Source organism: Aythya fuligula, chromosome 2, assembly GCF_009819795.1.
Source record: "Aythya fuligula isolate bAytFul2 chromosome 2, bAytFul2.pri, whole genome shotgun sequence".
Taxonomy (NCBI): Eukaryota; Metazoa; Chordata; class Aves; order Anseriformes; family Anatidae; genus Aythya; species Aythya fuligula.
This window is the reverse complement of record NC_045560.1, coordinates 66,994,433-67,012,920: the sequence shown is the minus strand read 5'-3', so window position 1 is coordinate 67,012,920 and position 18,488 is coordinate 66,994,433. Positions and strand designations below refer to the sequence as shown.

The 18,488-nt window shown below is 36.8% G+C and overlaps 1 protein-coding gene across 1 annotated transcript in view; it reads left to right on the top strand.

The window, feature by feature from the left end:
* Positions 1–18,488, top strand: part of ARPP21 (cAMP regulated phosphoprotein 21) — a 149,605-nt gene that overhangs the window by 28,152 nt on the left and 102,965 nt on the right. Inside the window, 7 exon segments of the mRNA XM_032180750.1 lie at positions 7,132–7,300; positions 9,009–9,214; positions 10,049–10,090; positions 10,947–11,036; positions 15,141–15,288; positions 16,486–16,564; positions 17,869–17,928. Coding sequence (XP_032036641.1) covers positions 9,047–9,214; positions 10,049–10,090; positions 10,947–11,036; positions 15,141–15,288; positions 16,486–16,564; positions 17,869–17,928 — 587 coding nt within the window. The 5' untranslated portion in view covers positions 7,132–7,300; positions 9,009–9,046.

The following is an 18,488-nucleotide window of genomic DNA, read 5'->3' as shown; positions in this document are numbered from 1 at the left end:
GTTTTTTTTATTATTGTATTCAAACTTGTGGAGACTTCAATCTGTATAACAAGATTTAAAGTACTCAAAAAATGTTACTTTTTCTGATTTTTGTTTTGAATGTACTTTTTGATAAAATATGTACTTTTCTACTTGGAATTTAATAGGACATATTCTTTGGAGACATTGGCTTGAAAGTTTGATTTCTGCTGTGTATTCATTGCTCTTTTATTAGTTTATGTGTCATGAAGCTTTCTGGATGGGTATATTTGGGGTGGCCAGATACATTTTCAACAAAACTACTTAGCTCTCTTTCTCATAAGTATGTTGTAATTTCTTCCCAGAAAAACACAAATAGACATCCAAATGCTTTTTCTGCCTTTTCTTTTGTTCACAGTATCACATGGAGTTTGGAATTACCTACTGGAAAAGTCAAACATAATGCAGAAACCACAGGATTTCTGGCAAGATGTTGTCAGCAGCAAAAGCTACAAATCCACTCTAGGAACTGGCACTGCTGCTTTTGTAAACCAGGGCTTTTGCCTTTTCTCTTGTTACAATTGTAACTGCTTTTGGAGAGGATTTTTTCCTCTTGCTAACCCTTACCATGCCAGTAAAGCATACCTGAACCTGCTTCATTTTTGTAGCTTTGCTTGATTTTTTTAATTGTACTTGCGGTGCTAAAAACATAATGTGATATCAGTACCTGTCTTAAGATGTGTGCTAACATAGATTGGGGATCTCAGAGAACATTTGTTTTTAGGCTTTAGGGAGAATTGAATAAAGGAATAAGTAAAGCTAAGCTTTTAGTTTACTGTGTGTAAGGCAAACTGGATTTAATGCATGGATTAAAAAAATAAATAGAGAAAGTATTGAAGGTACAAGAAGCACAGCTTGACTTGCAGAACCAAAACAGGTTTTAAGAACTTCTGCATTAAATTAAAATGTATATATTTTTTAAAATAAATAAAACTAAGCTGTATATTCTTTCAGATCTTGTTATAACAGCAATCCCAGTTTACCACAAACAGCTTGAATTTTCTCCCCTAGAACATGCCGGATACCTGTAGTCTCTCTGTTACAGCTCCTGGACTCTGCAGTAGCTCTGACTGAAGTCAGTAACTTCTGCTGTGCTGTTGATCAGCATTTCATATTGAAACCATAAGTATTCATTCCTTGTCTGCAATTGCTTATGATAATCGCTGTCTGAAACTGTTTTTAGTATTTGTGGAAAAGGAGCTCCTCTAGTGTGTTCAGTGCTATGCTGCAGGGCGTGAAGGAGTTCTGCCTGCACAAAGCAGAATGCAGTCCTGGTGGAGGAAGAGTAGGAGAGAGGTGTAAGGAATGGCTGAAGTAGACTGTCAATTGGTAGAAGTCACAGTAGATGTAGGTAATAATGGAAATGGTGTATACCTGTTTATATGGCAATTAAAAGGAGTTGGCTTTTTTAAGCCCAACAGCAGTGAATGAGGTGATTTACAGTTATTTCCCACAGCACAAGAAAAATACCAAGAAATCAGAAAAGCAATTTTAAATAAAGAACCTGTATTGGTACAAGAAGAAAAACGTACAAAAGATTTGTATACAGCTGGGGAGTGGAGAAGGGTGTCCTGCTAAGGCAGCGAGGTTCTTGAACATCCTGACAGATTACTACAGTGTCCTCTGTAGTCCCCCTCTTAACCTTGAAATAAAGTTCATCAGTCTATAAAGAGGACTTTTGTGTTATGATTGCCTTTGATAGGCAAGAAAAAGACCTGATAATTGTGGAGTTTTGGTCCCCTTTTCCATTTGAATTGTGTATTTTCCTATATGGGTTATTGGACTCATAGAATTTGAGAAAGAGAGCTTTTGTGCAGTGACAGGTGACTTGGTTGGGAACCATGTTGTCTGTGTTTGGAGTCACGAGAGCTGTACTGCTTTCTGCCAACTGAGAACCTGACCAGTTAGTTGAATGATTTTGGTTTTAGGGAAATTTGTCAGGATTATGTCTGGGAATGAGATACAAATTGGCATGTGTTTGACATGCATGACTCTATGTTGAATGCTGGACTAAAGCGTACAACTCATTCCAGGGGTGCTGACTGGTACATTTGGTTATCTTGTTAAAAGTTTGTGTTACTCAGCTTCTGACAAACTTATATGATTGACATTTATGAGCCAGTTCAATCAAAGCATCTTTTCATGCTGATCCTGGAAAACTTCAAATGGTCATCATGACAGAAAAATGTGTGGGTATTTTTTTTCTTTTTTGAAGTCTTTTATTATGCATGAAAACAGGTTTTTCCTGTAGGCTGTGTGTATTTATTTTCCTGGTCAGACTTTCTAGCTTTGTAGAAATATAACAAGCTAGGGGGAACATGGTCATTATTACTTGACTGAAGATGGTGAGATTGATGTGAGGTCTTCTGACAGGGGATTAAAGTGGAAAATATTGGTGACATTAGGAGCAAGAGGATCTTTGAAATACAGAATCAGGTAGAAATCACAAAAAATCACTTCTTTTTTTGATTATTAGACTGTTCTCATCCCTGCTGTAACTTGTAAATACTGGATTTCATGTGCAGGTTGGGAGGAAAGTTAATGCTAGCCTTTATGCATCCGAAGACAGAAGCTTCACCTGGGATGCTGTTCCTCATATCTGCTATTCTCCTGTTTTCTTTCTAAAAGAGAATTGGGTGTCTCAGGATCCGAAGTCTGATCCAAAATAGCTCAGTTCATCCCATTTACATTAACTTTGACCATTGTTACCACTGAGGGCTGTTTGCTGAACTTCTTAGTGTGGGTCAGCGGCCTCAGCACTGTTACAGAGATGCTCGTTTTTTCTGCCAATCCTGGTGGGGTGTGTGTGTGTGTATAAAGCCTGTACTATCTGACAGTCTCTGTTAAAATGCCAACAATAAATAAGTTTAAATCACCTTTTATCCACAAAGGTCTGTAGCATGTGGGAACAGAAAATGTAGGCAATCACTGCATCAGTTTTTGTGGTGATGATGGAGTTGAGACAAAGTGAAAATGAGGAGGTGGGAAATCAGGCTTCAAACATTTCTACTATAAATACTCTTTGTCCTTGTGTTTTTGTTTTTTTGTTTGTTTGTTTGTTTGTTTGTTTGTTTTTTTGTTCGTTTGTTTTTAAGGTTAAATGGATAGCTCACAAATACATACATCTGAGAAAACAGGAAGGAGCACTCTGTACTGCAGGTCAAATGATGTAGATTCAGAGGACTAGGACCGATAACTGAGTAGTAGTGTGTACAAAACTAAAAACTATAGGATTTTTTTTTATTTGCTTTTTTTTTTTAATAGGGTTTATATTCTAAAGCTTTTCTTTGAAGCTACCACAAAGACTTGAAGCTTTTGTTTTCAGTTTTAAACCTGAGATTGCCTTAGAATTGCTTGATGCTGGAAACTGAAACTTTTAAGTATAGGTCAAATAGCAGCAAGTTTATGCTTTAAACCACAAAAGTTTGGCAACATCGAGGGCTGTGTGTACAGATGATTTTAAGGTAATGTTGTAGTCAGTTTGTAGTCACTAAGTTGTGTGGTGGAAATCATCTGACATCTGTTTCCAGTGGCAAAGAGGATTCTCTGTGTAGATTCAGAGATCAGAAGTGCACTCTGAATTCTCCCACTGCAATAATTTCAGTGTATGGGCTTGTACCTCTGAGCCATACATGTGAATGGAGAACCACCACGAGGAGGGATGAGGAGAATCCTGACATGTAGGTGCTGCCTACCTCAGCCATGGCAGCTTTATTTGGAGAAGAAACTTGGCTGTCGCTCAGGCAGTGTGCAGCTGCTGCCTGCTCCTAGGTAAACTCAGGCTAGTAAACTAGGCTTAAAACCTGCTCATCTTCTCTTCTGAACTAGGACATGATGATATTTATTCATATTATGTATATGTATATATACATAAGAATCTCAAAATTCCTCTTTTAGTAACAGAAGCATGCAATACCTTTGAGACCATGAAAATATTTCCTGGTACTTAATACAGGAATGGCTTCCTTTCCTATGGTGGGCTTTTAGGGTTTTGTTAGAAGCCTCTGTTTAATTTCAGTTGATAATCAGTGATCAGATGTTCATTGAGAAGGGCTTTCTAATGCTTTTGCTTGTTGTTCTATTCTGTGCTTTTTTTTTTTTTTTTTTTTTTTTTTTTTTTTTTTTGACAGCTCACCTTCTGGGTATAGTTTCTAAACTCCTGCATTGAATTTAGTGGGTTGTTTGTTTGTTTTTTTTTTTTTGTTTGTTTTGTTTTGTTTTTGGAATCCACATGGCATGTGTTGTATGAATGTATGCTCCTTCTTTGTCCTTTTGCCTCTGAGCCTTGGCAGTATCTGCTCCAGCTTGGTAGCATCCTCAGCTTCTGAAATGAAAATCCTATTGATAAAGAAAACCGTTTAAAAAGAAATAGCATTTTCATCCTGCAACATATTCTGATCAGCTGGCATTCATAAATTCTTTGCTAACTGAAGATATCATTTGTGTTCAAGAGGGTCTACAAAAAAGCTTCGTGTGCACCTGTGTTTTGTTCCAGTGCTGTGTGTAGTGCTCAGATTGCTTTAAGGAATTAGAGGCTCAAATTTTGTCACAAGCTTCTGTAGACCACTTCAAAGATCCAAGACCTCTATAACATTTGTCTCACTTGCAAACGAGGAACGTGCTTTTTGCCTAGCAACAAGCTTTGCTGTTTCTACCTGAGGATCAAAACCCCAAGTGCATGTGCTCAGCCTCTTGTGTCACTTTGGTGCTGAAGGTTTGACAGTCAAATCAGCACTGACATTTCTGTTGATGTGCAAGAAAGAGAATAATCCAGTATGTTTCTCCATGGCAGTGCTGTCACTGCAGGACTGACAATAGCAACAAGTGCATTCATCGCTGAATAACTAGATATCCTGGAAACATGCAAAAAATAGAAATGTATTTTCCATTAAAATCTCTCACTTAATGCCTATTTTGCCTTTTGATGGCTATGATGCCTTTTTGCTATTTATATACTCCCTGAAGCATTTTGTAGAAATCTGAGTCTCTTTGGAAAATCACCCAAACAACCAGAAATGTAGTTTTACGTATTGTAGTATGTAAAGGGTTAGTCATCACTTGTAAGTTGCCTAATGAAGGAGGAGGAAATTTATATTAAGAGAAGGCAAAGGCTTGACTCTGACAGGTATATGTCTTAATTCTTCCTGCCTTTTTTTCTCACCCTCAGAAGATAATTCTGAAGGAATTTCTAAAATCATCCGAACAAACCTGCATTGCAGGTTTGAAAAATGGTAGCTGCATGCTGTAAGCTTATTTTCCCACTTTTTGTTGGGAAAATATACAGGATTTGTTGTTCTTGTTTTAACTTAAGATTCTGTGGTTTTCTCATAGATTGACAATGAAAAATTATGTTGGCATCAGAGATTTTAAGTGTAACAATATGGGGAATTCAGCTTATGAAGAAATATGTCTTTGGTAACGCATGATAAGATTATGTTGAGCATCTGTAGCACAGGACCAGAAATGCTGTTTATTGAAGCCTTGGCAGATCACTTGCTGGATCTAATACCCTTTGTTTGTTCGGTTTGTAGCCTATTTTTGTTTTGCTCTGTTTGTTTGCTTTATGAACAGTTAATTTGTAATGCTGAAGGATCCTGAAATAATCTTTTGTTTTCTGATTTTGGTACAGATTACCTATTTCTAGGGTTAGTTTTGAAAGCTTTTGATTGCATGTTATCTCCTCTGGTTAGCTGTTTTACAGGTTAAACTGTAACACACTGTATTTCCTTGGGTTTCTTTGTGTGTGTGTGTGTGTGTTTTTTCTTCTTCCCTGTTTTTGTTTGTTTGTTTGTGTCTGTTTTGATTTGGGTGGATATTGGCTCCATGAAGTCTGTTTTTACATGCACTTGATTGCTTAGGCATGATTTTCCATGTTGTTACTTTGGCACTCTCATAGTGATCAGTAAAGTGTATTTCTCAGATAAATTTACTGAAAATATCCTGTTGGAAATACCAGAAAGTAAGTGGGAAGACATACTCTGTATTACTCTGCACAAATTAAGCATGTTGAGGGAAGGAAAGACTTCTGTGTATGTTAGTTTGTAGGCTTATAGAAGTGTACAGAGCTGTGTGCTCTTTTTCTGGGTGCACCTGAGATTCTGGAGGCAGCAGGACTTATTTTTTGTGCTAAATTCTGTTTCTGTCTCATGAAATTCAGCTACATTAATGTTGTGAGCCCCTGTGCATGGTAACATACTGCAAGGCAATTGCAACAAGGTGCAATTTCAAGTGTGTCTCAGAAACAAGGCATCTAATATTAGACTTGAAACAGTCTTCAGTTTTTTCTTCTTCCCAAGCAGAATGCTGTGGGTTTCTTCCTATCTGTAGTTTTTGTGCATGTAGCCATGGCTTGTAAATCTGATTTGTCCCGAAGTGCTCCTTTTCTGTCAGACCAGTTCTTCAGCTGGCCAACATGGTCCTGATGCGCAGCATATATTACATTGCTGAGGCAACTCTTTCTTCAGGTTTATTTCCCTGATGATAACCTGGAGATCTCCTATGTACTCTACACATAGCCTGAAAAGGAAGTTATTTTTGGCAGTGTTTGGGGGGATGGGGTTTTTCTTCTCCTCATATTCTCGACCATTTCAACTTTTATTCAGCTTATTAAACAAGCACCTCAACTTACCGCCCTGGCAGAGGGAGTCACTTTCTAAAAGCATCTAGCTGCTTTTTCAATCCTGTTTGAATATTGAGATTTTAATTGTAGCACAAGCTGTAGTTAAAAACATTCAAGTCTTTCTTGCTCATTCCCACATTGATTTCTGTTGAAGCAAACAGATGAGCTTATATATAAATATGTATATATGATTTTTATAATGAAAAGTGCTGGAATTCACTAAAAAAGGTTAAAATTGAAGTGAGTAATCTTCAGTGCATAATGCAATTGTTAATTTTAGCTCTTTGCGTAGGAGCTGTTATGACTTGAACAGCCGGCTCTAGCCTTCATTAGAGAAGAAGCAGGCAGTTTTGAGACAGGTGGAGCTGGATCAAGCTGTGAAAGTGATTTGCTTGAAGCTGGTCATTAGCGTTAGAAAACTGGTCCTATCTATTGCATCCGTAGCCGTACAATGATCATTACCACTATTACTTTTTAATTTTCATCTTTTCCAGGTTGATGATGATCTGTCAAACTCTTTGAAGAACCAGCATGGAGATTGGCATGCTGAACTGTTAATGGGGACATGGGACTCAAGTTGTCATTGATCATTTGTGTGGACATAACTAGCAAAGAGCAACAGAAGACGCTAGAAAGACAGTGGGAATTATAGCAGTTTTTCAGGTAAATGGTTTCTTCAGTGTGGCTGATAAACTATGACTGTAATTTTTGTTGTTGTTTGGTTTTTTTTTTTTGAATGTTATGCAAGTATGTAGATGAGCTACCAGGATAATGTGCCCACAAAGAACTTGTTTGTACACGATTTTTGATTGTAAATCCTTAACAAATCAAAGATCTTTTAACAGACCAATTCCTGGTCTCGAAATTCATCCTGGTTTGAAATGCTATCAAAGTGCTTCAGGTTTCAGCTGTTGTAGCAGAATAGCCAATGCCATTACACTTCCTGGGTAGGAGGGTGGGGAGAATGAGGCCAACTCAAGTCTTGAATTGGCTTACTGTGATCGAATTTATAAGCTTAGTATTCCAGTTGCCTTGTTTATGAACCAGTAGTTTCCTATCTTGCAAAATACATATTTCTTCTCGAAATAAAATAGTGTTTTAATGTATCATGTAGGAAGGATTTTATTTGCTTACCATGTCAAAAGATAAGCATAAACTTGAACTAGTAAGGTTTTAAATGCTAGCATGTTTGATTTTTTCACTTTAAAGAAGCCTAAAAAATTGGAGGTACGTGATGATGGATCTGTTGAGTGTTGATTACAAGCCATAAAAAGAAACTTGGCAAAGTGTGTTTTTGTTTAATTGCCACTGTATCATTGTTGCGAAGTGGCAAGATATTGCAGAAGACTTTCTATTCTTCTCTACTGCAGTTTTTTTTCTTAAAATGCATCTTAAGCCACATGGATGGGGGGGGGGGGGGGAAAATTAATTTATTCATGAGTCTCATTTGACAGTTGATAAGTGGGGGAGGCTTGGAGAGGGAGCTAGAGAGAGAATAATAACAGGCTTTAACTTTAAAAAGCCTTTAAAGCTTCTGTACAACAACCTATTGTGAGCTGAGCATAAATGCAGTTCAGCTGAGATATCTTCGTTAGAAATAACCTGACAAGGGCTTCCTGTAGGATTTTCACAGTGCTTAAGAGTGACATGGGGCTTGAGAAGTGGCTTATGACTTTTAATAATGGAGCTGTCAGTTTGATGCCTGAAAATTCTGACCATGAGAGCTTTATTGCCAAATTTAGATTTCTTATTTATGTTGTTATTACCTCTCCAACTGACTTCATCTTTTTTTTTTTTTTTTTTTTTTTTTACCAATTGTGAGTGCTATAGGCTTCTGCCATATGCAAAAGCTATGGTTGAAGGTTGAAAAGCTGTGGTATCGTTGGTGCTTACTTTTTGTTTTATTTTTGACTGTTTTCTTTTTCTTAAAAGAAAGAAAGGTCTAGAGGAGGGGAGCACTAGCATGCCAGTGACCTGGGAGGCAGAATGGGTCCTTCCCTGCCTGGTGTCACTGAACTCCATTGTAGAGGGTCCCTCACCATCCCTGCCTGCACCTCTGCAGTGGGCTGGGCAGGGAGTCCCAGTGACATACCTTATGTCTGTTTTCTACCAAGACTGTTTAGGTTGGAGCTCTGCTTGTTTATCCCAACTTAATTATGCTGTTACCCAAAATTGTTGATTAACTATATCACTTCACCGGGGGCATATGTAGCTTTCAGATCCTGAGCTGCTTGGTTGGGCTTGTGTATTGAGCGGGATTAAATAACTTGCTTGGGAGGAGGGAAAAAAAAAAAAAAAAAAAGTAAAATAAAAATTCACTCTTGGTGTTTTGTTTTATGTGTTTTTGTGTTGTGGTATCTTGACCTTTCAGGTCACCAAATCTTGTTATTTTAATTTCTGTCTGGAAGAATGTCTGAACAAGGTAAATTGAATCAGGAGACAGCAGAGGAAGCTGTGAAAGAACAGGAGTCTGCCCTCTCTGAAGCGACCCCAGACAACTTTATTCTTAATAAATCTGAAAGCTCAGAAGTAGAGGAAAAGGAGGAAAAACTGAGTGATGCCAAGACAGAGCTGCAGGTAAGACACGAAAAGTGAATGTGTGTATTACGTATTAATGTGTTTTGCTTGCCTTTCCATTTCTATGATCTCTTCCGTTGCCTATGCTTCTATTTTTCTCTCATAATTTTAGACTGTCTCTTTTTTATTTTTAATTTTTGTCCTTTTTATCTCCCTATAAAATAAGTATTTTTGTTACACCTTTCAAGCTCTTTAGGCTGCTGTCCATGTTACTAATTTTTCTGAGAAGTTAATTCCTACACATCTGTGCTAAAGCTTGGTGAAATATTTGACTGTTTTCCCTCTTTGGGGATTTAGAAAACTACCTTGATCTCATGAATTTAGAGGTAATACTAATAAATAATTACTTAATGTGTGGTTTGGTTTGTAGGTGTTACTGCCTACAAAAACTTGTTATGCAAAGCCTAAAAAGGTAATTTAATAAGACTATCAAATGAGGGGGGTCTAAATCCTTTTTCTCAGTGGAATATAAAATAAAGGGAGACTACAATTTAAGAGGAATTTGGAGAGGGGGAGCATTTACTTAAGTATGCCTTTTCTTGTACCTTTTATTATATGCAAAAATTGCAAATCACTATGCAACATTTTTGCTATTATACATGTTTTTAAATGAATAAAGTGAGCAGAGATGATTCTCTGTTCTCCCTGTTTTCTGGACTGGGTTTGGGGAAGTTGTTTTTGCAATCAGCACCTCATTAAAATAGAATTCTAGGAGTGGTTTTATCTCTTTATTTGTTGGTAATGCTCTTGTCATGCACATTTTCCCCCTGAAATGATAACTACTGCGCTTTTTTTTTTTTTTTTTTTTTTTTTTTTTTTCTCTCCTATGACCAGAAACGAGGTGCAAACCAGAACCAGCAGAAAAAGAGATCCAAGGTAATGGTCCATCTCTGTTTGGAATTGCATGCTGAGGTGTAATGGTAGGATAAAGAATTTCAATCAAATGTCTGTCTACAGTTGAAATGTTGGACTTTCATCAAGTGGTTGTATTTTTTTCCTTGCCTTTCTCATTTTGTCTTTCCTTTTACCCCATAATCTTGCTGCACAAAGGCAGAAGAGTTCCTCTAGATTAAGCTATGACAGTCTCTCCCCTTTATCCATCATGCCTTCGTGCTGCTGAGCTTGTGTGTGCTTTTGTTAGACAGCATGTGTGTTTGAGTGCACCAGTGGAGAAGAAAAAAAATCACTGGTTTTGCTTTAGAAGTTAACGTTTTTGTTTGAATTTGATTTTAATGGTGTAATCTCATTGTAAAGGAGCAGAGACTGACTAGCTCTCTGGGGAAATGTGGGGTGGGGAAAGAATCTTCTTGGAGCATGGGGGGGAAGTTTCTTTCAATTTTTCAAGTGCCGAGTCTGTAAAACTTGCAGGTTTTACTGTCTGTATTCCTTTGGTATAATGTTACTGGAAGCAAAAAAAAAAAATAGAGAACCTTTGAGTTATACTTTATGTTGAATTAGCTTTGAATTGGAATAACTATTCCAATTATTTCATGGACTTAGATGAAGTAAGCGAACTGCAACAGAAATTATTAAAAGCAAAAAGAAAGCTACCACCTTCCGTATGTGGCAAGTGGCTCATTGCTTACAATGTCACATCTAAGACAGATAAGGTTTTTCTGGGTGGGTATATACCAGTTATTTGGGATGTTTAGGAATAGCTGATGTGTGCAGCTTATGCGAATTGAGGTCGGCAGGAGTTTTCTCTTTCTTGCATTCTTTCTCTTTTATGCAGTCAGGAGCTAAAGGAAAACTTGTCCGGAGTCTTGCTGTTTGCGAAGAGACATCCCCTCGCCCGGGAGCAGAAAGTCTTCATGATAATCAGGTACATTTACCGTCATTGCTGTTAGCTGCATGGTTAAACTCCATGTGCTGTTGCATGGTTATGTTACTTAATTGGGCATTTACCAATGTCTTTCTTGGGGGAAAGATTACATCCAACAACAAACACATTTGTATGAAGTTACCTGGTTTAGCGTGAACTTTATTTCAAAACACTAGTTTTACATTTTGTCACAGGGATTTGTTTGCTTTTTTTTTCCAGACCCCCTGAAAATTTCAGCAAATGGAAAAGAATTCAAAAGAATTTAGATTAAAAAAAAAATAGTAACAATCAAAAAAATATTAATGTTCTTTTCTCTAAGGCTATCTCTTTCAAGACTGCAATGGTTACAATTATGATTATGCTCTGGTTTCTGGTTCCTCTGAGACCCCAGTTCATATTAGTCACATCAAATTTACAGGTCCTTCACTCTCAGAAATACTTTGATAGAGTCAAAGGTGCCTCCTACTGAGTGGCATTTGCTCACTAAACTCTTGGTGTAGAGTTTCCAGTATCAAAAAGCTTGTATTTGAGTTTATCTGTACTGGTAGCGTGGTATTCCCAGTGGCTGGTAGAGTTCTGTCCCTTCACCTTGGAGTCTAATGCTGGTGGCAGTCTTTGTAGACTCGCTTCAAACCACCCCCCTCCACCCCCAAAAGCAAAAGCAAAAAAAAATCAAATATTTGTTTGCTTGTTAATAATAAGACTTAAGAAGGGAAAAAAAAAATAAAACCATAAGCTCTGCATATAGTTTGCATGTGCAAATGAGATCAGCCATAGAGAGAGTTTGAGGAAATAACTTCTTGTGAGCTTAGCACAAAAACAAAAATCACTTTAAGTGTACTTTATCACAGTTTCCTCTATTGACTTGAAATAAAACAAATTCAGCTTTCCTCTTAGCTCATAAGTATGAAAAGGTTTTTCTTTTTATTTATTTTTTTTTTTTTTCCTTGAAAGACCAAAAACCAGGTTGTTTAGCAGGGGGACTGACTACTACATGTTCTACTGCTCTACAATGACGCTTATGCAGTTGATAGGTTATTTTATCAGTTGTTCTGTTGTAGGTATATGCTTCTAGCTTAACATGTGTTGCTCAAGATGTGTGGCTTTTGTTCTGCTTTCATTTGTATTTTCTATTGTTTAATGGAGAATGAAAAGGAGAGTAATATAAAGAATTTGTACTAAGTATGGCACGGTAGCTGCTAATGTACTGCACAGGTCCTGTACCACACCTCCAAGAGACTGGCAGGTGTTGAGGTAAAACTCCTGTCCAGGTCATGCCCCAACACCAGGCAGAGGAGGAGTTCCACACAGCCTCTGGTCTTAACTGATCTGACCAGGTACGTATGGCAAGGATTTCCTTGACCATAATGACACAATAACGGAAGATAAGGTGCCTCCCAGGACTCTGGCATACATTTTGTAAAGATGCAGTTGGCCGGGTCTAATTAATGAGAGAGGAATTACATTTTTGCTCTTGCTGACCTCTTGCTAATGAAAGCAGCTCAGCTTTGCCGTGGAAAGTTGGACCTACAGTCTCCTCCTTGGACTGCCTGAAGGGTACAGAAGTTTTTGTGCCAACCTAACTGCTTTGCTTTCACTTTAGAGGAGAAAAAGCTTATTTTCAGTTTGAATATTTTTTTAAATTATTTTATCTTAATGGTTTACAAAGCACAAGAAATTAATTACCAGAGAATGTATGGTACGTTGCCGGAACTACAGAGTATGGATTGTACTGCAGACTTGATGTTTGTATTTATATTTGAAAACTTGCCTTCATTCCCCTGTGTAGGGAAAAAAAACTTGTTTACCTGTATTACTTGATCTTGAACTCTTACCTGATGGTTCACTATGTCCTTACTTACAAGGAATGTTGCCTTTTAATGTTATACTATTGACCAATAAGTGTGTTATTGCAATTTGAACATTTTTGTTGTTCACTATACTTACCTTGTATTAATGTATTTATTAACGTTGTATTTTATTATTGAGAAAAATCAATAAAACTGTAACAAAATATACAGTAGTTTGCTTTCACGACTCTACAGCCCTTTTGTGTATTTCTTCTAATGCAATCAAATATATAAGTATTATGTTACATGTAAGACAGTATTTATTGTATGTTCATATGTGTGCTTATGTGTAAAGTCTGTCCTTTTTCTTTTCAATGAAATAAGTGCATTTTAACAGCCACTGTGAAGCTTAAGATTAATGTCCTGAGAATGGCACAGCCAGTTACATTTTTCTCCTCTGTTTGGAAAAGCTAATGGCACACTCACTTTACTCTAGACAGTTCAGGGAATCAGAACTGTCCTTCAGGGTCTTTTGGCAGTGTTTGATCCAAACATGTGATTTGAATGAGAAACTGAACTGCCATTTGAAGTGAAAGAAAGCAGGCATAACATTAGCCCCCTGAGAGCAACTGAGCAGGTTAGCAAACATTTTCCTATCTATCCTTATCTCAGAAGGCCAGGAGTTCCCCCTTGTTCCCTTTGTACACTCAGATTTTGGCTAATATTGTCATCCAGAACTAAGAGAAGCAGGGATTAAAGATGGTATTTAAGGTTAAATTTGGGCTCTAAGTCTTTGTTTCTCTTTTATGGTACCTTACATTTTGAGTCATCCATGCCACATTTGATTAAGCTGAGAAACTATCCAATTCCTGTCTTACCATGGCATGTTTATGCTGATATCTTGTTCTGTAAGGATTTTGTCTTACATGTGTTGTGGTGACTGATTTGTAGTTCTTATTTAAAAACTAACAAACAAAATACACACACACACACACACACAATCTCAAACACATCCAGAAACCTAAGGTTTATTTTTAAAAAATATATTGAAAGTATCACTTGGATTCATAATGACCTGGTTACTTTAGAATTAAATAAATAAAAATAAAACCCACCCAAAAAAGCCCTTACTTTAAAGTTTCATATTTATATTTTTGGAATGCTGGTATTCTTTGAAAAATTGTGACATAAGGGAGTTTACTAGCATTCAAGAATTTCAGATTTTCTCTGTTAAGGATAAATTTGGATTTCATTAATGTGATACCAGAAATTTATTGGGCATGCAGGATTCTCATGTATTAAATACTGCATTATCAGGGAGTTTTGTCACAGCTTAATACAAGTGTGCGTTTTTACACCAAAGCATATAGTTGACCAGTTATTTCTTCAAAAAATGTGAACACAGAAGTATGATCACTTAAGTTTTGTACAATCAGCTTGTTTTCTTTGGAGGTTATCATGGCATTATTTATATTTTTCAATATGTATCGATTTGTGTTTTGTCCAAACAAAGTAATGTTGTTAAATGGGGAATAGTAAGTTCCTTAAAGCAAATCAGAAAAGATGAAACAGCTTGAATTTTTGGTTTTAATTAATTTTTAAAGCTGAGATATGCTTTCAAAAGGATTCAGACTCTGAAATACTGAAGTTTGAGGATAAAATTTGTGATGCCTTGGAAAATTTCACTTACCACAACTTGTTAGGAAGTAGTGGTGCACAATTCACCCCTTAAGCTAAAGGCCTGTTTGCATAAGTCTTTAAATATAAAGTACCCAAAAACTTAGTAAGCCCTCTTAATACAACTGATTTCATCACTTGCTGGCATGCTTCTTCTGTCAGAGCTCAAAAGCTCAGCCTGGCTGATACTGCATTTTCTTGTACAAAGCAGTTCACGTGAACTTTTTTTTTTTTTTTTTTTTGGGGGGGGGGGAGTTGCATCTATCTATAAATCATTATGTCACGTATTTAACAGATGTTAAATTTTAGAATTACTTAAAGCCCATATGAAATGCATTTTACTGTTCTAGCAATTCTTGGAGGAGAGTTATTGAAGTGGAGAATAATGTACCTCTAACATAAGTAGAATAAAAGCTTATAGATTGCAAACAATAGGAAATAAATTCACCTACTATAAGAACTTGGCCTCTAAGATGTCATTATTCTCCTGGAGGGGGAAAAAAGAAAAAAAGGAAAGAAATGTATCTGGCTTTAGATTTTCTAGCCATGCACAGTTTAATGCAAATCTACACAGGTTAAAAGTCATGGGAACTGTACTGAATCTGGCCATGAATTATCTTTTTCTTCCTCCCAACAGGAATCAATACAACTACAACTTTCAAGTTTTCCTAGTTTGCAAGAAGACAAAACTAGTAAGGATGACAATGAGAAAGAAAAAGAAAAGGATAAAAATAAAGAAAAAGATAAAAACAGTGAAAAAAACAAGATCAGAATGTTATCAAAAGGTGAAATTGAAATATTTAAATTGTTATAATTACTTTAACAAGCATGCATTTCTTTATGTGCATAAATACACAATATTAATGTATTCATGAATTGAGACAATTCAGAACATGAAATGTGTATGCATGAGTGTTTTTCATACAAATGCTGGGCTTTGAAAGTGAGAAACTGTCCGAACTATTTTAATGTAGATGTTATATATACATATTTTCGTGTAAAAATAATTCTTCTGAAGCCTTAATCATGATAGCATGAACATATATGCGTAAAGGTGTGATTATATAAGTGTAAGACTAATACTTTTCCCTGTTGATGATAATACACTGACAAGTCATTTGTGCAATATAGACAGCAGAGTAATTCTCTTCAGTATTGCTCCTCTATCTTGGAGAATTTCTCTTAAATGATGTAAGGAAATCCACCTGTGACCTTTAATCTGTACTGCCATTTACTATTAGTTATCTGTTATCTATTACCACCTTCTATGACTTGTTTGATTTTTGTATCTAAATACAGTGTTAAAAAAATGTATTTTTATTTGTCAGTGGTACCGGGTTGCAACGTGATCTCTAAAAATAATCATTGCCTACCTGGCTGCGGATCTGTGGCTGGTGTGAATTGTCAGTTGGCTTCAATGGAGCGCTCACGGTTCACGCCAGCTTGAGGATCTGCGCACGCCTTTGAGTCAGGCAGTACGACAGTACTGAAAAATTAATTCTAACTGCTGTCATGCATCACCATTACCTGCCCACTCTTAGGCATTACTGGGTTTTCAGTCTGTTTATGCTAATAAAATTCCCGCTGGCATAATGCTTCACTTTCTGCGTGTATAGCGTATATTAAGTGATGCAAAGATGTATCAATGGATAAAATTATTTTTAAACTTCAAAGTTTAAAAGAAAAGCATGGAAGGGTCTTGATTGGCATTGAAGATAACTCATGATTTTCAAATAACCAACACTTTCCTTCAGTGTCCAATTTTGGTTCTGCATTCTCATTGAAACACTATAGAGGAATCACACACATCCACCCAATGGTTCCAAGAGTAGTTTTTTTTCACCTGAACTCCAAATGAATATGTAAACTCCACATATGCTCACAGATTGTCACTGGAAGATGAAATTTGGTTTACAGTGTAGCTTAATCATAACCGTTGAAATAAAATAAATGAGAGGGGGGTGTTTGTTTTTATTTTTCAGATTTCAGTCAAGAGTATACAGACTCAACAGGCATAGATCTGCATGAGTTTCTCATTAATACGTTAAAGAATAACCCCAGGTAGGTATTTTCTGCATTAGAGCTGGTACTCTTGAAATTGTAGCTGACATTCTCAGAAATCCTATAAACTGAATCCCATAAACTGTACACCATGTTTTTTTAGTTCTGGAGATGGTTATGAGGGAAAATACAAATGAGGGAGGTTTTCAGCTGAGCAAAAAGCTATAAGAAGTCACTGGTTCCTACTCCCCTTCTAATTTATCTTCTAATTTCACTTTTTGTCATCTGGTCTTTGTCCTTAACTTCTTGCATAAAGCCCCTACATGATTTTAGCAGTAGTATAGTCATTACAATTGAACAATTGAAGACTTGTACGTGAGTATAAAGTAGCTTTCTTCTGACAATGCTGTACACAATTAATACTGTGTGCATAGTGCTGAATTCTGCTTTTGGTATTTCCAATTTTCATTTGGAACAGTTAGTTCATATCAAAGTTAAATTTACCTCTAAATGTCTAAGGAAGAATCTGTTACATTTTTATACTTTGTGCTTTAAATGTTCAATCAATTGAATCTGTTAAGTAGATACCATATAATACTGCAATTAAGGAAAGCTATGAATAATTAGTTACCTAATAGGTTGTGTAACCTTTTGTATAGATAATAAAGTCCTTGAATTGTTTTATCTGCACAACATTAAAAACTTCAAAAGCGCTAAGGAGTGTTGGACTCTGTCAAGCTGAATTGTAGGTGTGGGACTATGCAGGGGAAAATTTTGCATGCCTTCTTCAGGAGAAGGAGGAAAAGAAGGAACATCTGAGAACTTCCAGTTGAAAACAGAATTTGGAATGAGAGCGACATTGCCTCCTGGGAGTCACAGTTCAAAGGTGTTGTTCTCCATTGTGTCCTCTAACTAGATTAGCTTGCCCACTCTTCTCACTTAATGGTCAATGCCTAGGAAAAGATGTGTGTCTGACAAAATGCTGAAAATTTCTGTGGACAGCATCTCTTTTCTTTCAAGAACTAGGTTAGTCAATGGTGATAAAGCACCAGAGCTATCCATAGCAGTCAGGGTTATTCTTTGCAGGGACTGCAACCCACTGATCACAGCCCTGTGTGGCTAGAAGCACTCTCAGACCATGCTAAGGAAGGAAGGGCTAAATCTGTTGCTTATGTCAGGGAAGTTCCAGCAATGCAGAGTGGAATCTTCTCAAGATGTGCCAAGGGCAAAGCACATTTCATTTTTAATCATGGTGGCTGACCATGCTTGTAGAATTGCCTTACAAATATTGATATACTCATATTTTAATCTAAAATGGCTATTGGTAGTTGATGCTACAGTTCTTTGCATTTCTTTTTTGACAGGGACAGAATGATACTCTTGAAAATGGAACAGGAAATTATTGATTTTATTAGTGACAACAAGTAAGTAGAGCTCCACACTCAGTTACAAAGTCACGTGTGTGTGTGTAGAAGTGCAAACTGAGTGAGTGATATGCTCATACGGACCCCAGCACTCTTGAGCCCTGTTACATTGCAAGATCAGGCTTTTATTTCCTGACACATTTGGTCTACTTAAAATACGGTGGATGTAAATGAGAACCTTTTGTTTTTCCTCGTGTCATAATTTTTCAGTGGCTTCTACTGGTACTCCACTCTTTTGGGTCCAAAAATACTAGTCAAGCTCTGAGTGCAGAGGATACCACTCAGGTATTTCTAAGTAGACATACTCAATCAAATATGCTATCATGCAGGTTTCCCTGTGTGCTATGTTATTCTAGCATGTTGGAAAACAGAACTAAACATTGGGGAGGGAGGGAGGGTTACTACCATATGCTGTTTTTTATAAACTGTTTCTACAGGTTTAAAAAGTAGAGAGTCAGAATAGAAGAGGAGGAGGAAATTACACTCTTGGGAAATAAACATTTTGACAGAAAGAGAGGAAAAATGAGTATGTGCCCTCCAGCATTGCTCTGTGCCTGATC